We start from the raw sequence: 22,668 nt of genomic DNA on the forward strand, positions 1-22,668 counted from the left end.
TATTATTGATTATGGATAGAAATAGAAATACTCATCAAGCCAAAGTAGAAGAGAGCTGCTATCCAGTGTCCATCAGATATGGGATGAATATACGAAGAAGAGGAAAGATTCAGGCAGATCGTCTGCCAAAATTTAACACACAATCACAAAACCAAAACAAAAACTGTAACTTTAAATACAATTTAATCAAAACAATACCAAAATATTCTCATTAAAATATAAAAGTAATAGATTATAATTCAAATAAATCAATAGAGATTAATCAAATGTTTAGAATTAAAAATCAATTATTAAATATTATGTATATATATCAGTGCATTAAATATAACTAAATCTTGTAGCACTACGATAAGTCCTGTGGCCACGTACATCGTATTCTCAAAAGATACGTCGCTTTTTTCTTCCCCGCATGCCATAAATTGTACACCCAACTTCAGGCCCCCAACGAAGTCTCCCAGAAACACACACACGTTTTGGAGAGCTGCAGAAAAGTTCCTTGAGAGCACATGCACATCCAGTCACGTCCACGTCCAGTACCGGCCTGGCCTGGCCTGGCCTTACTCTTCAGTTGAGCAGGCCTGGCCACACAATTAGCACGACGGACGGGTTCATAACTCAACTCGAAGGGGAAACTGAAACTATTTAGCATGTAATTCCAAATACACTCGTACTCGTACTCATACCCTTATGCCCGTCACACACACAGCTAGGCAGAATTTTTAGCCAACAGGGTGACCCTGTGCCGTTCCCGAATCGGTACCAGCTCCGACTCCGACTCTGACTTGGACTTGGACTTGGGGCAGGCACGTGCCAGGGAAAAGTTGCAACGCCGGCAGAAAGAAGAAACTTTCCTGGCCTCATTAGCATGCCACACCAAGGGGCATTAAATCACATTTTGCATTTGACGCTGCAACTTGCAATTGCAACCAGTAGTGGGAACGAGGGGCTGGTGGGGATAGAGGGAATAGAGGGCGAGGGAAAGATATACAAAAAAGACAGACTATGAATTCTGATGACTTGCTCGACTTTTCATGTGAGGCGCATGTCGGGGATAATAGGATACCCTCGCAGCCGAGAGATGAAAGCGTGAATTGTCGTTTCGGAAGGACTCTGTGGATGTGCAGGGATACGATGCTTTGAATCGGCCGTGAGTCACGAAGCCATCCGTCCCCCCTTCATTGGCCATCTCTGCAGGATGCACAATGTTTGTTTTTCTGTTGTGTGCTCCCTGCTTTTATCTCCACTGCAGCATTCCGTATGCATTTGGAATCCGTCTATCCCTGCATATCCTGGTCGAGGACGACTTGGGCACGTTCCGTGCTCGGGATATTCGCCCCGTAGGAGTAATTCGAGTCTGCAGTTGGCAATGAAAACGTCTTGCATGTGGAATTGACAAAATGCTCAGGAAAAAGATAAAGGCTGAAGAACTCATTCAGCTGCCAACCGCCCTCTAGCTATGAAAACATAAATATGGCTCCACTCTGCTCCTGTCCCTGCACCTGCCCCTGCCCCGGCACCAGCCCCTCTTGCTTACTCCTTTACTTAAGCCGGCAGCTTGGGGCGGGCAGTTGTTAAGTGGCTTGCTACGGCATTGAAAGTGGCCAGAAGGACAGGACAGGAGGATCGACAGGAACATCGTCCCAAGTAGAGATGGGCATTGGCCGTGGCTTTCTTTTGAATCTCACTGTGACGTGCGTGACTATGCCATCATCATCTGTAGGGCCTGTTACACGCGGAACTCTGCAGCGCAAACTCTACAAATATTCTCAATTGTTAAAGTCAAAACCGAGCAAAGGGATTCATTTCTAGGACCTGCCCGCTATATGGCTGTGATTCTTTTACATGCCATTTTTCTGTCAGTGTACTGGGTTTACTTGACAAAGCTTGATTTTGTCTGGACATAATTTAGCAGTAAGCAAATGAATTAAAGTTACACAACTAGTCAATTACTGTACCAGCATATCAGGAGCCAAGTCGTAGAAGTTTCCCTCTCAACTCCTTTCCACACTTTCCACTTTAATTTTTTTAATGCAAACTGTACTTTGCTTGATTTTGCGGTGCCCCGCTTCTCTCTCAGGGGAATTTACGAGTATTTCCCTTCGGCTTTCCATTTAGTTGTTTGCATCGTCGTCCTGTTGGGATTGCAAATATTTTATGGTTTTAATTTGTGCTCATGCATTTCTCGTGCGCCGAGCTGGCAATGTGCAGCATTTTGCAGGACTCCGTATTTCAGTTTGAGGTTAGCCAGAGCCAGTCATCGAGTTGTGTTTTAGTAGTGTTGTGGTTATGGGTATGGTATGGGGTAAATGTATGTTTTTAGAAGATGTTGCTGCTCCTGCTGATGTTATCGTTTATAAAATCAGGTAATTGGTGAACGATATCCTACCTCAGAGAGCAGTTTCCATGTTGGGGTTCGATCAGGTTTCGGCTTGGACCAACTTTCAACCAAGAAGCTACGAATATTTTCATAACATTGCCGAGAGGTCATTTCATTGCTTTTCTTTTCATCTTTGTCTTTCTTCCATGGGAATCCATTCGATCTGGCAAATAATATTTTACAGGTTGTCGACTGACTGTTGACCCCAGTCCCAACACCCAACGAGACTGGAACTAATTCAATTAATATGCAAAGTTGGTTTGTCAAAAACTGTGCAGATCCAAGGCAAGCAAGAGTTCATTCCAGTTCATAATTAAAGCGTAGCCAAGAAGATTTTACCCACACGCAGTTTCAACTGGAAATCCCGCTTCCTCCTTCAGGTGAGCCAAACTGATAATCACTCAATTTGCTTTGGGGCACAAAAACTATGAAGTTAACTCTGCTTGTCGAAAGTTGCGGAGCCGGAGCAGGAGCCAGAGCTACAGCCAGAGCCAGAACCAGAGCCACAAGAGGCATCTGCAAAGCAAAACCAAAAGCCAAGGCAACCAAGAAGCCAACGCCTGCGAGCTATCCGAGTAGAGCAAGTGGAGTGCACCAAATTGGCATTACGTTTACCAACTGGGAGGGGCAAGGGGAGCAGCTGAGCAGTGGAGCGGGGGAGCAGGGCGAAGCAGAATCGGGGGGGATTGCCATGCAAAATAGATGTTGCAAGCGTTAACATTGCTCAGCGCCTGGGAACAATGGAGGGCTACGCTACACGCTACACGCTCCTCGACCCGACTTGCCTCGACTCGAGTCAGCCCTGGCGGATGCATAAGATGCATAATGCAATAGCTGCAACCGAAAAGAGCCACGGACAAGACCGGGAAAACACAGGAGAAAAATTAGTTGCGCCAAAAGCAGTTGCCGCGTGATGGCAGCGGAGGAGGGGCATGACGATGATGCTATGCTAAATGCTGGCGGGACACGAATACCAGCCAAGAAGCGGCGACGGTGGAGGATGGGAATCGAGCAGAGTCCGGGCATGAGTACTGCATTAGCAGCCATCACAAAGATACTCGTACTCGTGCCTTTGTATCTGTCAGACGCTCAAACTGAATATTACTTCTGTAGCTTGGAGACAGTCGATACTGTGACCAACAACATGGATACATGTGCATCCATAATACGTGCACAAAGAGTGCGCGGCATTTATATTAAAGTTTTACTTAACTTAATCTCCACATACTTGTAGAATAACTATGTCTCTTGGCGGGTATTTCGCGTTTATTTAAACTTTTTTGCATCTAGAGTTTTGTTTGAAATTAAATTATATATTTATGTAACCCCGGTCTCACTTTCTCAAATAACAAAGAAATACCCTGGATGGACCGCGATTTATCAAAAAGTTTACGTGGAGAAACTATTTAGCGGTCAGACTTTTCATTTTTGCCCACATATGTATGCCTTTGAACAAGATATCGGCCGACGACGACGACCGCCCAAAACCTTTTTATATAATAGAGAGATAAATACTTAATTTGTCTCCGTTCCAATTGTTTTTGGTGATTTTGTTCATGTCGTGCCTCTTGAGATGGAGATTGACGCGATTGCGACACGCTCACACGCACATTTTTGGCATCGTTTTTCGTTCGTCTGTTCTCTCTGCTCTACTATTAAGCATTTTTGTTGCTCTATTCGTCCGACGGTCTGCTAGATACTTTCTTGTGTCACTCGTGTGTTGTATTCACTACTGGGAATGGGAAGGGAACTCTTTGAAAAGGGATCCCTCATTGCGTTCAGCCCTCAGACATTCCATCATTTAGGGTATCCGTAGTTCGTTTCCATGCTTTAGCAGACTTTTAGGAACCCAACCAAAGATGCAGAGTCGCGAAGCCGCGGAAAACGGCGGCCAAAATGTGGCCAAAAACAGGGCGACACACACATGCAAAAGGGTAGTGTAGTGGTAGGGAGTGGAGGGAGGAAGGCAGCGGTGACAAGCATTGTCGGCAAGAAGGCAGGAGGGGAAGGATGTCGTCGGCATGGCTCATCGCGCCTAAGCTGCGTTTGATGCCTGATGGTTGGTTCGGTCGGATGCCAGCCCAAGTATGCGGGCTGCAACACAGCCACAGTGCCACTCTGCCTCAGCCACTGCCACTGCCACTGCCACTGAGAGTGCAACACTGTTGCCTGTTGGCTGCAACACTTGGCTGCGGATTTGGCGACAATGTCTCGCACGCTCCAAAGATTTCCAGCTGGCGACAAGTTATCAAGACGAACGTGACTGGCAAATAGTTGGGCTTAACTTCTGTTTTCCCGTACCGAAAGTTTTGACAAGGGCTTAACTTCGGATGGGGCACAGGGCTGTGGGTGTTTTCTTCGCAGATGGAGGGACGGAAACTTTGGCATATTGAAGGTGACGTTTAGATTGGACCATGAAAATGGGCGGTCAATTATTCAAGAGCACAGATGGAATGTTCCAACTCCCTGATCTTTCACTCTGCGGAGTACCAATGAAGTTCAATCGCATTTGTATGGAGGATCAAACTCCATTCCCTCTATTACAGACTCCTCCCACCTTCGATCGACACCTCTGCCCATTGGGCCTTTCCTTTCCTTTCCTTGCCTCTCTTCTCCTCTCCTCTGCTTTTCCATAACGAATTTGGCCCCGTTTTGACAAAATTAATGTGCTGTTGCTGTTGACCTGCTCAAAATGGAGCCATGAAATTTGTAAGTGTCGCCAGAGCCGCCCTCCCTGCACTCCACTTCAGTGCTGCCCCTGCCCCGGCCACCGTCCCATAAAATAGCGAAGAAGAACGAGAGACCCAAAGCTCGACCGTGGCTAATGAAAAGAAATATTAAATTCTCACGTTCCGAGGCGAATGGAAAGAAGCGGCGGCACAGACGACGACGACGACGACGACGACGACGGAGACGACGACGACGACGAAAATCCCTGCCAGCACTCCATACAAAATAAACCAAAGGCGGAGGCAGAGCCAGAAGAGGAAGAGGAAGAGTCATAAGCAGAATAGAACCAGGTTGTTCTCATACACAAAAGGCAAATAAAAATGGCAGGAAACAACCAACGCTCTGACCTTTCAGCCGTAGACTACAACGCCAACTCCGACTACGACTCCAAGTCGATGTAGATGTGGATGTGGATGTGGAAGTGGAAGACGAAGTCGCATTCGGAGCTGGAGTTGGAGTCGGAGTCGGAGTCAGTCAGCCATTGAGGTCTGGAGTCGAGTGTACCTCCTCCTGTACAACAGTCTGCCCCTCCTGGTGCCCAGACGTACTACATCGTTAAAGTCCGAAGGCAAAATAAAACGTGATTCATGTTACTTATCACCCGCACAGCATCGACCATCAAGAATGGCTAAGGGAACTGCGGAGAGCGCAGTACAATGGGTGCCAGGTCCCAGACATTGGCGTTCGTCCCCTTTCCATTCCCTGTCCGCTCCTTTTTTCTGTGGCACTCTCCGATCTCCACCTTTCCTGGTAAAGTTTGCGCCATAAGTTGCCCTGTGGCATATGAGGCCAGTCCACGTCCACCGCCCTCCTCCTTCTCCTCCTTCTCCTCCGCCTCCTCCGCCTCCTTCCCCTTGACGTACATCATCAATGTCGTTGGCTGAGGGGCCAAGAAACAATTTTTAAATTTATGCTCACGACCTTTACGAAGTCACCCCCTCCCCCCACCATCACCATTGCCGGACCGAACAAAATTATTTTGATTCTTCTTTCTCCTCCGCCTCTCCCCCTTTTATTACTTATTTGCGCTCGTCCCGAATAATTCCGCAATGTAGAAAATATTCGTAAGATCATTAATGAGTCGCTATTGTTGTTCGGTTGATGGAACTTGATTTGTCCCGACCCCGACCTCTGACAGAGCACAGTTCTGCATGAGATCATACGCCACTCAACCATTCAACCACTCAACCACTCAATGGGTTTTCATTAAGTCCCGGGAGCCTGAGGAGCTGATAGCTGTTCAACAGTGGACGTTCCAAGCGGATTTCAATTGCGTAGGTGAGTGATGGAAGCCTGAAGGCTGCTCACAGCGAAGAGAATGTTGCAGCTTATCGATTTGAAGAATTCTACAAGAAGGCTGTTCTAATAGGAGGTATAATAAATCCCAGGGCTATCAGCCTCCATAGTCCATATCCGCCCGTGCTCCAAGTTTCTGTACCATCAGTTTAGTTTTTCTCTTAAAGGTATATTTAGCTTCGAAATGCTTCCTTTTCCGTAATAGAAGCCAAACTTTGCTTCCTCTTTTTTGCACTACCGGCTTTGCACATCATTTTAACACATTTTTGGTGCTTTTTGGGCGTGCGCTCAAAAGATATTATGACAATTAAGCAAAGCCCGTGCGGATGTCGGGAAACCGCAGCATAAATCTGATTAAGCCCGCATCCACAGCCACCCACAGATACCCGGCAACAGAGGCCACCTGCTGTGTTCGGGTTTTGTGGCTCTTTTGAGGCAATTGCTTTAATTACTCAAAGAAGAGGAAAGAGAAGCCTGCCGTGAGAGATGAGGGATGAGGGGAATAGAAGACAGCGGAGGAGGCCACCTGCTGCATGGTTTATGTCTCATTGAAGCCTCACCTTTCCGTAGCTCACTCAGCACGAGTCCGCAGCTGATTTATAGCCCAGAGAGAGAGAGGCAAACGAAGGAGAAAGAGGTACAGCGGAAGAGCGGAAGAGGGCCAGGAAACTTTATCAATAAGCCACATAAAAGTTAGTACCCAAAAGGTTTGCAGTGCACTGAAATGCTTGCAAATTCGTTTTCACCCTTGATAACTATAAAATTTGACAACTTTTCGGGTCGCACTCCCAGTCCCACTCCCAGTCTCACCCTCGGCCCACCCCCCTACCATAGAGAACTATTCATTCCGATAAACAACTCGATTCGATTATTTGCGATGCCATTAAAATCGATTTTCGGCTAAAACTTTTCGACAACTGTCATTAGGCATTGTTGGATTAGCCGGGGGCAGCCCCCAAAGAGAAACTTTATCAATTTGTGGGCGTGGCGAGGGAAATTTTATTCCGCCCCCCGACAGCTAATGGAAATTGACTTCCTCTGACATGACTCATCTTTGTTTCGGTTCGGTTCGATTCGGTTTCGACTTCCTCTCCAGTTCTCAATCCTCTCCTCTCCTCCCCGATCCGTTCCGATTGTTTGTCTTCATTTTGCAGCGCTTAACTTTGATTGACATTCATGCTCCATCATTTATTCATTTCGGCGCCGAAAAGTTTTGCAACCCTCTCTTGCCGAAAGATTTAATTGACTTTTCGCAGCGAAAAATTAGCAGCTCCTCCTGCCTTTTCTGCCTCATCTAAAGCAAATATTGAGCCAACACTCTACCGCGCTTTCCCCATCCGAATCGAGCTGGTTTTCCAGCTGAGATGCGAGGGTGTACTGTGACGAGGTCTACCATAGTGGTGGTGCTGAATTTATTGCAGTCGTTCGTATGATTTCATGCAGGATGAGTGCTGATTTTGGGGGTAAGAATAAAGGAATTAGGGTCCCCCACATTGGCAATGAAATTTAATTCAGGCCAAGGGCCAATGAAATTTCATTGCTAGTTTAGCGCAGCTGTTTAGATTTCTGAGGAAAGATACAGAACAGAATAGCAGGTTATGTTGGGTGTTCGACTTTAAATAGTTTTTAAAGAACGAAATAAATATCTTAATAAAAGATGGTTTAATCCGAACCTCTACTCCGACCCACAGACTTCTGTTGTATACTTTTTTGGACTCGCTCCGTTGTCCCTTGGGCAGTAAGTCCCTAAGCTCTCCACGACAAACATTAATTAAGTAAACTACACAGAGAAGTGCAGTATTTTTTGTTTTTTTTGTTGGCCCACTTGTGCAGTTTCCTAATTGAAAATTTCAATTAAAGGCTGCTGCCTCCCCCAGCCAGGCAATTTTTTTGCAGTCGATTTTTGTCGCGACAAATTCGGCAATTAATTAAATGAAACTCCCTTTTGGCTGCTTTTGGAAGTGATATTTGCTGGGATTGGACACCCAAAAAGAGGAGACAAATAAAAGTGCTGCACAACATTCAGGAAAACATCAAACAGTCCACCATTCCACCATTCCGCTGTTCCATTTCTTATGCGCAATTGTTCCAACATGCACTAGCTATCGCGTCGATATCTGTATATGTTTTTGATGCACTGATTCAGATGTTCTGAATCTCGGCCCACAAAATGGAGAATCAGCTGATCCCAATGGAATTATGCATGGGCCAGTGACATGAACATAAGGGTGGCGAATATCCACAAACCACAACCTGAAGATGCTGTCTATAGAGCTGATATATTTTGAGACTCACGGAAAAGTTTGGAAATACATGGCTTACTAGAATAATCCTCTACAAAGCAGAACATCATTTCTCGAACAGTGTCAGCTGGACTGACTGAATCCCTGTTCGTATCCATATCCATATCCGTATCCACATCCGTATCCATATCCGTAAAGTGGGGAACGTGCAACCGCACAAATGTATCCCATTTCGACACTCCTCGATGTCCTTTTGGGGGCGATTATTTTTCCCCCATATACTCCCGGCTTGCTTCTGTTCTTTATAGTTCTTTTTAGTAACTTCCCATCTACTCATATGTTTTGCTTTATGATTTTCACGCCCGCATTCGGCACCAACAAAACTGCACTGCAAATAAAAGTTGAATGAAGTTGAATGAAAATAGCAAGGAGTGTGTCGAAAATTGGATGCCCTGGAATGGGGCAAAAAAGGGTAACTATTCAACGGAATATATTCATATAGCTCTAAAAAAAAGTTTATTCTATGAAGGAGCTGCATATACTCGTATAGATAATGTCAGTTGTAGTCGAGGAAGTATTGGCAAATTAACCAGTTCGGCAGTGGAAAAGACTGGAAAACTGGAAAACGCAATATTGAAATGAATACTGTATTCGGTTAGAGCATGCGGTGAGTCGGGGTCTGCCAACCTGCGGAGCTCTCATGCTTCAGAAACATTTTTTGCCACATTAACGCCTGAACACGCCCGCGCCATTTTGCGGCCGTGTGCAGTCGGCATTCCCTAGCTCTCTATCCACTTCCTCTACACCCACACCCACACTCACACTCACACAAACATTAATAACTTTTTTATGGTGGTCACATAAAAACGCAACAAAACCCACCGCGAAGCGAACATTGGATTCCATTTTCGTGCAGTTCTGTTCTCCCGTCCGGACTTTTTGTTGCTGAAAAGTTTTCTGTGGCTGTTGTAGTTGTTAAATCGCACACGTGTTTTGTAAAACATTGCCATATCCTTCATATCCTTTAATACATGTCCCTCTGCGTGAGCTCTGGCCCCAAGCGGAGGCGGATAGGTGGGAGAGAGTGATTTTCCCTCGCCCCCGCCCCCGCCCCCACCTCCGTCTGTTTTTTAACTGCAATTTGTTGCCAAGGAGCTTAGCGACTGACTGAAGTCCTCTTCCCCAGCTGCCTCTGCCTCTGCCCCACCCACTCCCCCGCACATACATAAGTACAGTCTCGCTGCGGATTCTATTTCGGCCTTTTCACCGCACACATGTGCTTCAAATGGTTTTGTTTTTGTTTGCGAGTTTTCCTTTTTACAGGGGTTTTCTTTTTTGTGGTTCCTCCATTCTCAGCAGAGCCGGGAGAGTATTTAGAAAACAAGTGTAATCAAAATTATATGGGCGTGGATTTCTCGTTTCCACTCGTAAATTTCAAGGCTTACGGCCATGTGTTTCAAGTGGGACGGTGCAGTCTTCTGCCTCTGGGATACGAGTGTTGGCAAGTTATGATTGAATTTCGAGCTGCTTTTGCGGCCATAGTTGGTCTGGTCTGTCTGTCCGAATGTATAGTTGCTTCTAATGGGAAAACTTTAGATGTTCGTGTAGGAGGAGGGATGAGGTAGGAGGGAGAGAAGCTAGGACTTGTGCTGTAAAATATTTCAATGTTTTAGTAAAGAGGTTGCTTCCTGTGAACAGTGTTTGGACAGTTAATATGTTGTCGACTGCTCACTGATTGTAAATGTTTAGGTGTAAAACATAAATGATCTGAGCATTCGTAAGCAATAATTGTTGGGGAGCAATTTAATTCAATGTTGCAGAGGGAGTAGCAGTTGTTCCTGTAATTCTGTTATCAAGCACAAGTGGCACTAAACGAGGACAATTGGAACGGAGACAAACGCGACAAAGAACGTCAAGAAGTATATCGAGCACTTTCATCCACTTCGATCCCTCGTCTCGCCTTCGAGCACAAGCCAGATATTGAATATTCCGCTCATCCGAAAGTGCTGATTGGTGCTATCGACCAAGAATGTCCCCATTGTCATGCACCCAACTTAAAAATAAATAGGCAGATGGTATGTGTTGCGCATCTACAACAAAATTGAGACACCACCAGAACCATTACCCATCGGCACGGATCCAGATTCAAACCTCTTCCTGAAATCCAATCGCACATTCCATTCATGTTCCAAATGACATCCTCCGGACCAACAGAAATAGTTCAAAATACTGCGGCGAATGGTTTGCCGGTTGAGCCAGTGATATATAGGTTTCTTCCGAACTGTATGACTGTCGACCTTCATATAGTAAGCTTCGGGTTCATCGAGCACCTAAAATATCGATGTCATTTCTGAGATGTCGGTAATCATCTCCGCCATTCCAACAGCCTGTATTTGCTGATATCCGATATCCTGTTTCAACAGAGAGTTTACTTACAAATTTCACGGTATTTCTTTGCCTTCACATAAGTATTCTCCCGAACCCAATGGAAATGGGAAATGAAAGCACTCTGTACAATTTTCAGTCTTTAACAATCAAAAAAAATGTTTTATTTTTGCATATTCTGTGTGTGTTTGCTATGATGCTGCCAGGGATGCTTTATGTTTATGTTTATGTTTATACACTTATAATTGTTCGTTTGCTATGTTACACCGACTATCGATAATTGCTATAATTATAATTAATATGCGCTTCCATCAGCGTACTTAAATGCTACACAAATCTGGCTTGGCTTGGACTTTAATGCTCGCCATATAATAACCAATCCAATTCAATTCGAGGACTCAATTAAATGCGCTGAAAACAAATGCGAATCAACAGTTGGCCGATACCACAGTTGGCTTTTGCTGCTTCTCTGGTTTTCTCTCGTCTCTCGTCTACAAATATTTAAATGGCAGTTTCAACTCTTATTTAGTTAGGGGTGCGTCCTGGGGGTGTGGTTGGAGCAAAAATTTCCATAAAGTGGCAACAAATTTTTGCTTATTTTCGTGTTGTTTGTTCACTTAAGTGCTATGACTACAACGTCATTTAAAAAAAAAAACAAAAAAAAAAATTGAATTAAAAGTATTCCGTTACGCATTTAGAATTAATTAGCTCAACAAATATACAATTACAGTTAGAGTAGAGTTACGTTACAGTTAGAGTTACAGTTAACATTATAATAATCGTATCTGCATTAGGTTTAGCACATGGAGGACATTTATTGCTACTACATAATACATTTCAACTGCGTATGGTTTCCCTTTATACATAGATTTCAAGCACTTCCAACGATGTGAGCAGTCGACACAGGACAGTACAGTACAGTACAGTACAGTAAAGGACAGTAGCTGCTTTCGGTGTGGTTTGTGGTTACTTTATAGTAAACGATTCGTGTTTTGTGTCTGATCTACTGACTACTGAAATTGAGAGACCAGTCGCTGCTCACATCCACATCACATCTAAATTCTAACACTCATATCATTATCGTCACAACTTAATTTCTATATATGTATTTATATATATATATATATATATATTATATGTTCTTTAATGATAGGGCACATTTAAAGCTTTCAAAAATAAAAAAAAAGTCTAACTTAATCCACATGAATTCCAATGCGTCGTCCAAAGATGAAAGATCAGAATTGAAGTCGTATACTCGTACGTAGAGCAATGAAAGCGATGAAAGCCTAACTAGAACACTACAAATACAAAATACAACTCGACTTAATGGATAGTTTTGGTTCAACAAGCTTGCTTTCGTATCAACTAAGACGATTCAAAAAACAATAGCCTTGGCCCTAGGGTCAACTTTTGATTTCTATGATCAGAGTGGGGGGCGGGGATGGGGATGGGGTGAGGAGATGAACTTTATACAAGCTACGAGCACTACAAACTACGACTGCATTTATGGTTGCGGTTACGGTTAAGGATACGGTTACGGTTACGACTGGGGTCTGAGTCTGGGAGATTGAGGATTGGGGATCGGGGATCTACGTGCTAAACACTAAGTAACTCTCGTTAGCCGCCTCGGGGTCCCCCGCCGCCGCCGTGCCGCCATTGGGTCCAGCTCCGGTGCCCGCTGCGCCCGTCTCATACTAGACATACGCCTGGGCCCGCGTCCGCGGCTCCTTGCCCTGAAGCCGCTCCACGAAGTTGCGCCAGCTGACCATGGTCTTGCTGGAGTATAGCCAGACGCTGGAGGTGACTCCGACCAGCATCGAGCACAGATACTTCACCATGAAGATCTGGAAAATGGGCCGGGCCTCGGGCATGCCCGGCGCCCTGGCAGCCGGACAGGGTATGGAGAAGGGCTTGCATATGTCACGATGCCACTGTATCATCCACTCGTCGAAGTTGTAGTACTCGTAGAACAGGCAGCCCAACAGTCCCACGGCGGGCAGTATGAAAAGCCCCGAAAAGAAGCCGATCCTCAGCATCAGACGCTCCAGCTTGTCCGTTCGCTTGCCGTCCGTCTTCATCACGGTCCGTATGCGGAATAGGGAAATGAAGCCAGCCAAAAGGAAGAGCGCTCCGATCGAAAGGTATATGCACAGGGGCAGTATGAGGAAGGCGCCCAGCGAGTAGGTATCCAACTGTCCGACAAAGCAAACGCCCGAGAGAATGTCGCCTGAAAGGAGTAGATGGAAAGGATTCAATTTAATTTAAGATACATTTATCAATGGTAGAAGAATGGAATAAGCTGGAAACTAAAAAAGCTACCAGCTATCCCCAATCTTCAATCTCCAATCACCAATCACCAATCACCAATCACCAATCACCAATCCCCAATCCCCAATCGCCAATCCAAAACGAACTTTAGTTCGATGGTAGCCGTTCAGTAGATGTTCGGTATCAACGGTTAAATGAATGTTTCAACTGAGGGGCAAGGGGTGATAGCCATGTACCTCTTTCGGGGTAAATATTTACACAGCGATAGCACCTCCGCCCCCTTCACCTCCCATCCGTGGCGTAGTTCAAAGTCAATGCGCCGCTTCGCTTGTTTAAACAATTCACAAGCGGTTACCCCGGCTGTGTGTCCCCCAACACTCTCTCTTTTCTGACGGCCCCCCAGCCTCATTAGCGTTATTTATAAACATGTTACAATATCCCTTACACCTCGCACCTGCCCTGCCCCCACATTCCCCTGCCACTCTGCCCCGCCGAATCCATCATTTGTTCGGTGTGCCATATTTCCGCTCATAAATTATCGATTAGCCCCTCGTTGGCGCTTCTTGTTGCCTTTTTTCTTCCTTACGTGACATGTTAATTTGGGTTTTTTTTTTTTTTTTGCTTTTTCCTGGGAAACTTGTCGCGTTTTCCAGGCTGTTGCCACACACCGATTTGTCATGGGTCGTTGAGTTGTAAATACTTTCCATTAATGCGCTTCATATCATGTATTTTTTGTGGTGTTTTTTTGAATTGATTGATTATTAGGAGTGTTCTTGAATTTCTGTTTCGAAGTTTGCAACCGATTCGGCTCAACCGATGGCGATGTCGATCTCAGGAGAAACACTACTCGTATAGTCCTGTTTTTATGGGCCCGGCTGTTACATAAATCCTTAAGCCATCCGAGGCTGACATTTATGGCCATTGAATGTACATTCCCGACGCCAGATGGCGCCTTACAAATCGCATGCCTTTGAAGTTATCTGCGAGAAAGTACGAGTATGGTAGGTATGTCTATGGGTAGCAGGCAGGCAGGCAGGCAGGCTGAAATATAACTTTATACCATAAAAGTCATGTCATGCTGACAATGCATAGAGCCGCCTGTTCGCAGAGCCCGCGAGAGAGAGACAGAGAGAGGGAGTGCTGGAGGGAGACGGCTGCACGGAGGATGCGCTGCAAATTAAGCAAGTTGAGAGCCGGGAAAATGCAGATAAATGCATACAATAAATAACAGCGGGCAGTCCGCCACTTCCTCCACTGATATCGGAGATGGAGGTGAACCGGTAAAAGATGTTTCCTTCCCGAAGAAGATCGAATATACATAAATCAAATTTGTATAGCTCCGAATCTGAATCCGAATATGATTTCGATTCTGCATTCGCATTCGCATTCGCATCCGAAGCCGAAAACCGATATGAAAACACTCGTATCATACCACCTGCCGCTGCTGGCTTCTTTCTGTCGATCTGTTGATCTGTCGATCTGTCGATCCGTGCTCCCAGTTCCAGTTCCATTTCAAGTTTCCCTTCCGATATGGATCTTAATTTATATCGGAGCTTTGGAATTGGAATACGAAAGGGAATCCAACTCAAATGAAATGAAATGAAATACAAGGCAGGGAAACCGGCCTGGGACAGGGACAGAGCCCCGATCGGGAATTGATAAATGCAGAGCAGAGCAGATCGGAGCCGGCCGGAGAGAACCAGTTCTATTCGTGTCCTTTACTGTGGAAGCCAGTGGAAACCAGTTTCTTTTTGCTGCCCATTTATTTGAACTTCATTTTGGAAAATGGCAAACCAAGCTGGAGCTGGAACTGGAGAGAGGAAGTGATGCGGGGGGCGGTTGCTGTGACAATTCTGTGGCTGCAGAATCTTCAGCAGCTTCAGCTTCAGCAACAGAAACAGCAACAGCAACAAGAGGAGCAACTGAAACACCAACAATGCATGTCAATTGTTTCGTGTGGCATGAGGAATGCATGTTGCACCACTGAGCGGGGAAACGGGTTCCTGCTGCAGCACAGAGACTCACAGAGAAGGCACAGAGAGTGAGCTGACTCTTTCAGCTGTCTGTCAGTCAGTCAGACAGTCCAGCTTTACCTTCATGCTGCCCCCAGTCACAGTCCCAGTCCCAGTCGCAGTCCCAGTCCCCAGCCTTTTCCCTGGATCTCTGATGAAGTGCAGACAGCAGAATTCCATTTTTAGCCAATGCCACATTGCATTTGATTATGAGGCCCAGGCCAGGCCACAGCAAAAAGACAGAGGCAAAGGCAGACGCAGAGTGAGAGCAGAAATAAGGTTGCTGTTTCTTCGTGATGATACTCTTTGTCCACTCCTCGAGGTGTTAATCTGCTGGGCAAATACTTATGTGTGTGCAGGTGTATCCGCTTCGGACAGAGCTCACCGGCACAACAAAGCCAGAGCTTTGTACTTAGCCCAGGGGGTGGCTGGGCGGGAGGGGCTGGGGCAGTGACAGTGTGGTAATGAACTCTCCAAGGAGAGTGGTGTCTCTTTGTTGCGGTTGGCTTAGGTGACACTTTTTCGCATTCCTCGCCACTGCTGGACTCGATGGCGGGCTAAGAGCACACTCTAAATTCTAAATTATACTCGTGTATGGAAATGGCTGGCCACCATATGCCCTATCCTCGAGCACAGCCCCAGAAATCCTGCTCGCAGCTTCAGCTTCAGTCTGCTGTAAAGTCAATCGCATGTGACGTTTCCACCTGCTCTGCAGTTCCTGTTCATGCTACACCCTCTATCTCTGTCCCTCTCGGTCCACTGCCCCTGTCCGGCGTACATACGGCTATCTCGGCATCCATATCTATGTACATATGTATGTAAATTTCTTGTACACATGCTGAGATGATGAAACTGTCAACTGTCATTTAAAATTTTAATCGCATGTTCCTCCCTTCCTCCCTTCGTCCGCCCTGTGTTTCTCTTCGCGTTTGGCCTCTCGCTTTGTGTGCTCCTCTGTCGCCCCTGAGCTGCCGACGACGATTATTTGTCGCCAGCAACAACAACATGACTGAAGATTTTTAATTACTCTGGCACCACGACAACACTGGCACAAAAGTTCCGACTCCTCAGCACCAGCACCCCCCCATCCCTCGCCATTGCACTCGCTGTCAGTCGCTTATCGCGCGAGAGTTTTACAAAAAGAATATAGAGTGAGACAGTCATTGGGTTCGTCTGCTGTTGCTGTTTCCTTTTTCTTTCATTTGCTCTTGCTTTGCTCGGCTGCTCCATTTAGATAAATGACACATAAATTAAGCAATTTTCCTTTTATGCTACCCGCTACTCCGCGAACACTGGAGGGGCGTGCTGGGCTGCTCACTGAGCTTGCGACTTGAAAGCGAGCGGATTGAAAAGTTCTCTGCCGAATAGATTCATGGGCATTCGGTATGCCCTTCGTTCCTCAGCTCTCCCATTTCATCGAAGTGCTCGCCGAAACGAAGCAGGTATCGATATTTGCACTGTTTGAGATCCGCAAATTTCGGTTTTTCTGTCACGCTCACTCTCCAAGATAACACACAAATTTGCTGGTAACATTTACTTGCTTTACACCGAAACACTTTCATTTAAGATACAGCAAGAACATTTTTTTTTATAGCCGAAGGCTTTCACTTTAGTTGCAGCAAACGGGTTCGCGGTTCGTCCCTATTATAAGGAGATGAATGCGGTTGCCTAGGGTATTTTCTCACTGCCACACTTTTACTCGAAATTTTCTGTTAGTCACTGCTTCTCCCTTTGGTCATGATAAAATACTAGTAATTATAAAACAATTGTCGGGCAGCTTGTGTGCTGGCTGGCTCACTCACTCCCTCTACTACTCTACTAGTACTACCCTGTAGATACGATCGTGCATCTGCTATTTGTTCAATGTGTGTCCGTTGACCCATCCATCCAGCCATCCAGCCATCCATTCATCCACGAAAAGCCGAGGGCCATTGGGGGGAGCATTGTGCCAGGGGGAGGTGGTCGGCTACCGGCGGGTGCCCATCTGTTTTACGAGTAGTAACGAGAATTCTATCTCAATAAAAGTTTATTTGCGCTCTTAATGCGTTTCTTTTTCTATCATTTTATGGGCAACGCTTCTCAAGTGTTAGATAAACATTTTGACAACAGAGTCATAAAGTTTCCATTGGAAATGAGTGATGGCACTGAGGGGTTGAGGCGGCAAAGGAAAAGGTTAGATTATGTCCAAGTACTATGCAATTTGTAGGCTTCACTGTCGCACTTTCATGGGGATTTGATAGAGCAGGCTGAGAAGTGATTTCGACAGAAATCCCTTCCAGATCACGTACATCGCATTATGTTCTCATCGCCAGTCCACACTCTCCGCACATTTATGTAAATATCTCAATTAAGTTCTTTGGCAACAAACCTTTTGGCAAATCCAAGGTTCAACAACCTGTTGCACAGCTGCAGGCGGTGGCAGGGGGGCTCCCCAGCACACCGAAATGGGGAAGCGGCATGCGACACGCGACATTAAAAACGTGGCAGGCAATAAAAATTGAGGTCAACAGCAACAGAAGCTAATGAATAACAGAGCACAAAGCGCAAAACAGACAGAGACGGAGATGGAGACGGAGACGGCGTCGAAGACAGAGACAGCAACAATAAAAGCGGAAAAAAACCAGAGTTGCCGTGTCGCATAATTTCGCATTGAAAATGTCAACAGCAGAGTGCCGTAGAAGGAAGAGTGGACAAGGGGCATAGGACTCTTATCAAGATGCGCAATTAAATATGGAAATGTGCAACGTACAGTGGAGAAGGGAAGGCCACGGAGAGGAGAGGAGAGGAGAGGAGAGAACACACACAAAATGGAAAATTCAGGCAGTAACAAAAACAACATGAAATCTGCACACGCGACAAGTGTCATTAGCAAACGCCCCTCGTGCCCACAAGCCCCCGGCAGAGACCCACCGCTGCTGTGGCTACACTTAAAAAAATATACAAAATAACGACCACGGTATTGCACATACAAACATGCTATATGTGCTGTATACTATATGCATATGTATTTTTTTGTGCAACAATTAAATGCCATTTTGTGGGACATTTTATTTAGTAAAAGTTCATGAGGCAGTGGAGCAGGGGGTCGGCTCGGCTCGGCTCGGCTCGGTTGTAGTTGTCAGCGCATTTTGCGTGTGTGTTTCGTTAATAGTAAAAGAGGCAAATATTTGAAAATCAAACATAAAGCGCAAGAGAGTTGAGGTTGGAGCTTGAAGGGTGGAGGGTGGAAGGTGGAGGGGTGGTCCCCAAAATTTGTTGAGAATTTATATTACGTGTCGACAACGACAGCAACAGCAACAGCAACAGCAAGAGCAACAGCAACGACTGTTAGGAGCAACAACAGCTGGCGGCCAAGGTTCAATCCGGTTCACACACTCTCCGACAAGGCAAACAATTTCAATTTGCATGTCGAGAAAGTGGATGGGGTTGGGGATGGGGATGGGGATGGGGCTGAGCTGGGGCTGGATGGGGGTGTGGCATGGCTGTATGTCGAATGTTCCAAGTGTTGCACAAGTGCGAGTGCGAGGTGTGAAGCTTAGTTGTGTGCTAGTTTGTTGTCGCAGGCCACATAAGGAACGCTGCTGTTGACTGTTGAATGAACATGTTTTGTTCGAGATGCTAGAGATTTTGGGTCAATGGCAAGGGATGGAGTGGGGGGAGCGGGGGGAGTGGGCGAGTGGGAGTACACCCTATAATTGCCGGCGGAATCGGCTTAGATTCGGCTTACGAATTCAATTTTGTGTGCCCTCTGTCCTTGCTTTTGAAATTCATCAAATTGCACTTAGGAGAAAAACAGTCCCCCATTTGAGAGTCTCTTTGGCATGTCTCTGGCTGTCTGCACGCACAGTGGGGCCACCTTTAGCCTTTGGCTCATGTCCCGAAAGGCCAATGCCGGAGAGCCAGCTTAGACGTGCATAATTTGCGGGCGACAGGGTACGAGGGGATCTCTCACTCTCGCTCCATCTCTATGACAGCGTTCTTTTCAACGTCAGGCACACACACACACACACACACGCTTCCCCCCTCTCTTTTCTTCCATTTCGAGATTTTCAAATGGAAAGAGCAGAGAGAGCTGGCTGGCTATGGTCCGCCTGGAGCATATGCTTAACATTAAGTGTGGCGCCCTCTGTCGGCCCATTCTCGTAATATGCTAAAGGTGGCAAAGTAATTAGTGAGCACCAAGAGAACGGCGCGCCGGAGAGTGAGCGGGAGAGTCCTCTAAGTCGCACCTTCTGCTTTGCCTGTCTCTGCAATTGTTGTCGTGGTCATGCAGTTAGTTTCATGTTAGTTCCTGTCGCTCGCTGGAGAGGTTAAGCACAGCTTTTCATTCCCTCCCCAGTAGCCACGTGCAACGGAAATGAGTTTTGTGTATTTCACTTTCCATTTTCCGCGCACACCTTTACCACACCGCTCTCTCTGTCTCTCTCTGCCTCTCTCTCTCTCTCTCTGAGCAATAAAAAAGGATTAGAATTTATGAAATTGCTTTGGGTTCTGGCATTTTTGGTTTCTTGGCTTTAGTAAAATGGAAATGAAAGTGAAACGTGCTTGTGGTTAAGCCCAAGATGTGTGATCCATAAGTAAGCGAATGGATTCCATGGAACTCTCTCTCTCCAGGGATGAGAACATTTGACGTAAATCATGATACATGGGATATACTTTTTACAGCGGGCGAATGGCCAAATTGAAGAAGGTAGGATATTCGGAATTTCCTATCTGCTTGGGGATATCTTCGAATAAATCTTCCTCTTGTCCTCTTAGGCCGATGAAGACGCTTCCTTTGCTCTGTGATTGTTGCCTCGAATAATTACAAAATATCCTTTTAATGCTACCGCCCCTCCCCCAAGAGATCCGTTTTAATTTTTTAGCTTCCCATTTACCATTTTCCACAGAGCGCATAGCACAGAATAAATCTCTTCTCTCGTTTTGCTATTGCTCCTTTTTGGCCCCACGTTCGCGTGCGGTTTCTGCGGACGACCCATAAAACCCTTTTTCCACATCCTTAACCCTTAACCCTTAACCCTTAACTCGCTCGTGCCGCTGCCGCTGGTCGCGTGCTGCTTCTCTGCCTCTTCTGCTGCTGCTGCTGCTGCTGAGCTTAAGCTCAATTATCCAGCGACACGACCACGCATAAAAAATCAGGCAGTGGAAAAAGGCAGCAGAGAAATGTTCATTAGGGGAAATTCCATTTAATGAAATTGTTTTGGGGCTCGGGCTCCCCCATTGAGGTAGCCAAACGGGCAGAAACGGTAAGGGTTCCATCGCGGAGAGTGCTGAAATGGCGGGAAAATGGTATGCATTTTAGGAGAACTCTCGGAGATGCTCGAGGATTGTTACTCGTGTCAAGGGGAAGATGAGATTCGCAACGATGATGGTTTGGATGCTTGAAAGTGAGTCTGGTTTGGTGGGGAATACCGAATAGAATGCGGGATTTAGATTTGTTCGTACGTCAGCCCCCGGCTCACGCGCTTTGCTTCTAATACCAACGAGAATCGCGTGAAATTCTTCCCGATTCCCTCGGTACCCTATCCCTGCCCTGCCTCTAATCTTAAACCTATTTGTCACTTCTTGCAAGCCCAAGAAACCCCAAAACGCACCAAGAAGCCCCAAGAAATATGCAACAGAACCGAGGCACTAAAGAAGACAACATCCTCCCCAGAGTCCGTACCGCAGCTTCGCTTTTGGGAGCTCTCTTTCAGCCGCAGCAGTCAACACCAGGGGTGTCGGGACCCACGAGGAGCTCGTCTAGGTAAGCAGTGGCCCCTTTCCACCCAGGCAGCGTGTGCTGCGAAACTTTTTCCGGAGTTTTCCCCAAAGAGTTTTGCTTACATTTGCCGCCACAGCCAGGACTGGGGCCTGTGCCAGGGCCAGGGCCAGGCCCCGCCAGGACTTAGAACAAAAGGCGCCGAAAATGGCCGAAGTACGGGGAAAAGCGCAGCTCAAAGAAAAATATCAAGTATTATATAATATGTATTAACACTGGCGGGAGACGCATATGGAAAATAAATTAGAAAAGTTCAAGTTTACTTTCATCCCTCTCTCACTCTCTCACTCTCCCCCTCTCTCTCTCTGTCTCCCCCCCTTTCTGTCTTTCTCTGTAGGCCCTCTCAAAGTTTCGCTCTATACAAAATTTATTAATATTTTATCAGAAGTGAGGCAAAAGTCTGGTGTACATTCAATTAAAAGTTCTTTGGGCCACATTTGTTTACCATTTAGTGTCCAAGGAGGGAGTGGGATGGGCAGATGGGAGAAAGGGCAGAGACAGACAGGGAAATCAAAGTTTATGAAGGCGTCAGATGTGAAACACGCCCACAAACAAAAACAGAAATAAATTCAAATGAAAGCAAATATCGAAGAAAGGTCAAAATCCACACACAACCAATTTGTTCCACACTTCCTCCTTCCGGAATATTCTTCTTCCCCCATTTTTTTTGTGGTTCCTGCATTTGTAATGAGATTTTCCCGCCGAGCAGAAAAAAAGGGTTTCGGGTTTCAATTGCAAAAGAGAAATTTGTTAAGCCGGAAGGCCGAAAGTCTGATTGATAGACAAACAAACAAGCTTTGGGGTTGCCCATTGTTTGCTCTCCCCTTCCTTCCCTTTCCATTCTATGCAGCTGTCTTGCTCCCTCTTTCTGTTTTTGGCACTTTTTTAATTGAAAGGGTCAGCAGAGAGAATTTGGCATTGGTATTGGTATTGGTATTGGCTGACGACTGGAGAGTAAGGGATATCTCCAATGAAGCAGAGCACAGCCGAAGGGAAATAATTCAGCCAAGGTTCAGTAAATATTGGATCATTATAGATAAGTGTTCGACTGATTAAATTACATAGAGAAGACAGGGCCTTGGGTCTTTTACCCTGAGGCTTTGCAAACCATAAGAGAGCGTCTCTCCTCTTTTTGGGAATTTCGTTGGCCACATGAGCACTTTCATCTCTTTCATTCCGATGCTTCCAATTTCAATTATACGGGAAATTTCCCGCCCCCCTCCTCGCCATTTACAAGTTTCGCTTACTCCCTCTGCCCGCTGCCTCTGCCCCCGTCCTTTGCCGTCTCTTGAGCTATGCGCCCACAAATTATTAAGAAACATTCTAACAAACTGCAGACAAAGTTGGCAACAAAAGGCACCCCGCTTAATTATACACACCATTAATAACTAAAACCAATTTGTATGCGCAACAAGAGAGACGGCGGGGGAGGAGTGGGAGCTGGCGGTGCACTCAATGGCTCCTCCTGGGAGGAGGAGAAACAACAACAGCAACGGCGAACAACAGAGACAACTGCAATTCATGGCCTGCCCTCCCACACCCGCACCCACACCCACACCCACACCCACATGGACTTGCAGAGCCACACGCACGCAC

The 22,668-nt window shown here is 46.1% G+C and overlaps 1 protein-coding gene across 1 annotated transcript in view; it reads right to left on the reverse strand.

Moving 5' to 3' along the window:
• Window positions 1-11,214: 11,214 nt before the first annotated feature.
• The window catches only part of LOC108152197 (frizzled), a 91,222-nt gene continuing 79,768 nt past the window's right edge, over window positions 11,215-22,668 (reverse strand). Inside the window, exon 5 of the mRNA XM_017281355.2 lies at window positions 11,215-13,258. Coding sequence (XP_017136844.1) covers window positions 12,726-13,258 — 533 coding nt within the window. The 3' untranslated portion in view covers window positions 11,215-12,725. The remainder of the gene's footprint in view (window positions 13,259-22,668) is intronic.

The sequence above is a fragment of the Drosophila miranda genome, chromosome XR, assembly GCF_003369915.1.
Source record: "Drosophila miranda strain MSH22 chromosome XR, D.miranda_PacBio2.1, whole genome shotgun sequence".
Classification (NCBI taxonomy): domain Eukaryota; kingdom Metazoa; phylum Arthropoda; class Insecta; order Diptera; family Drosophilidae; genus Drosophila; species Drosophila miranda.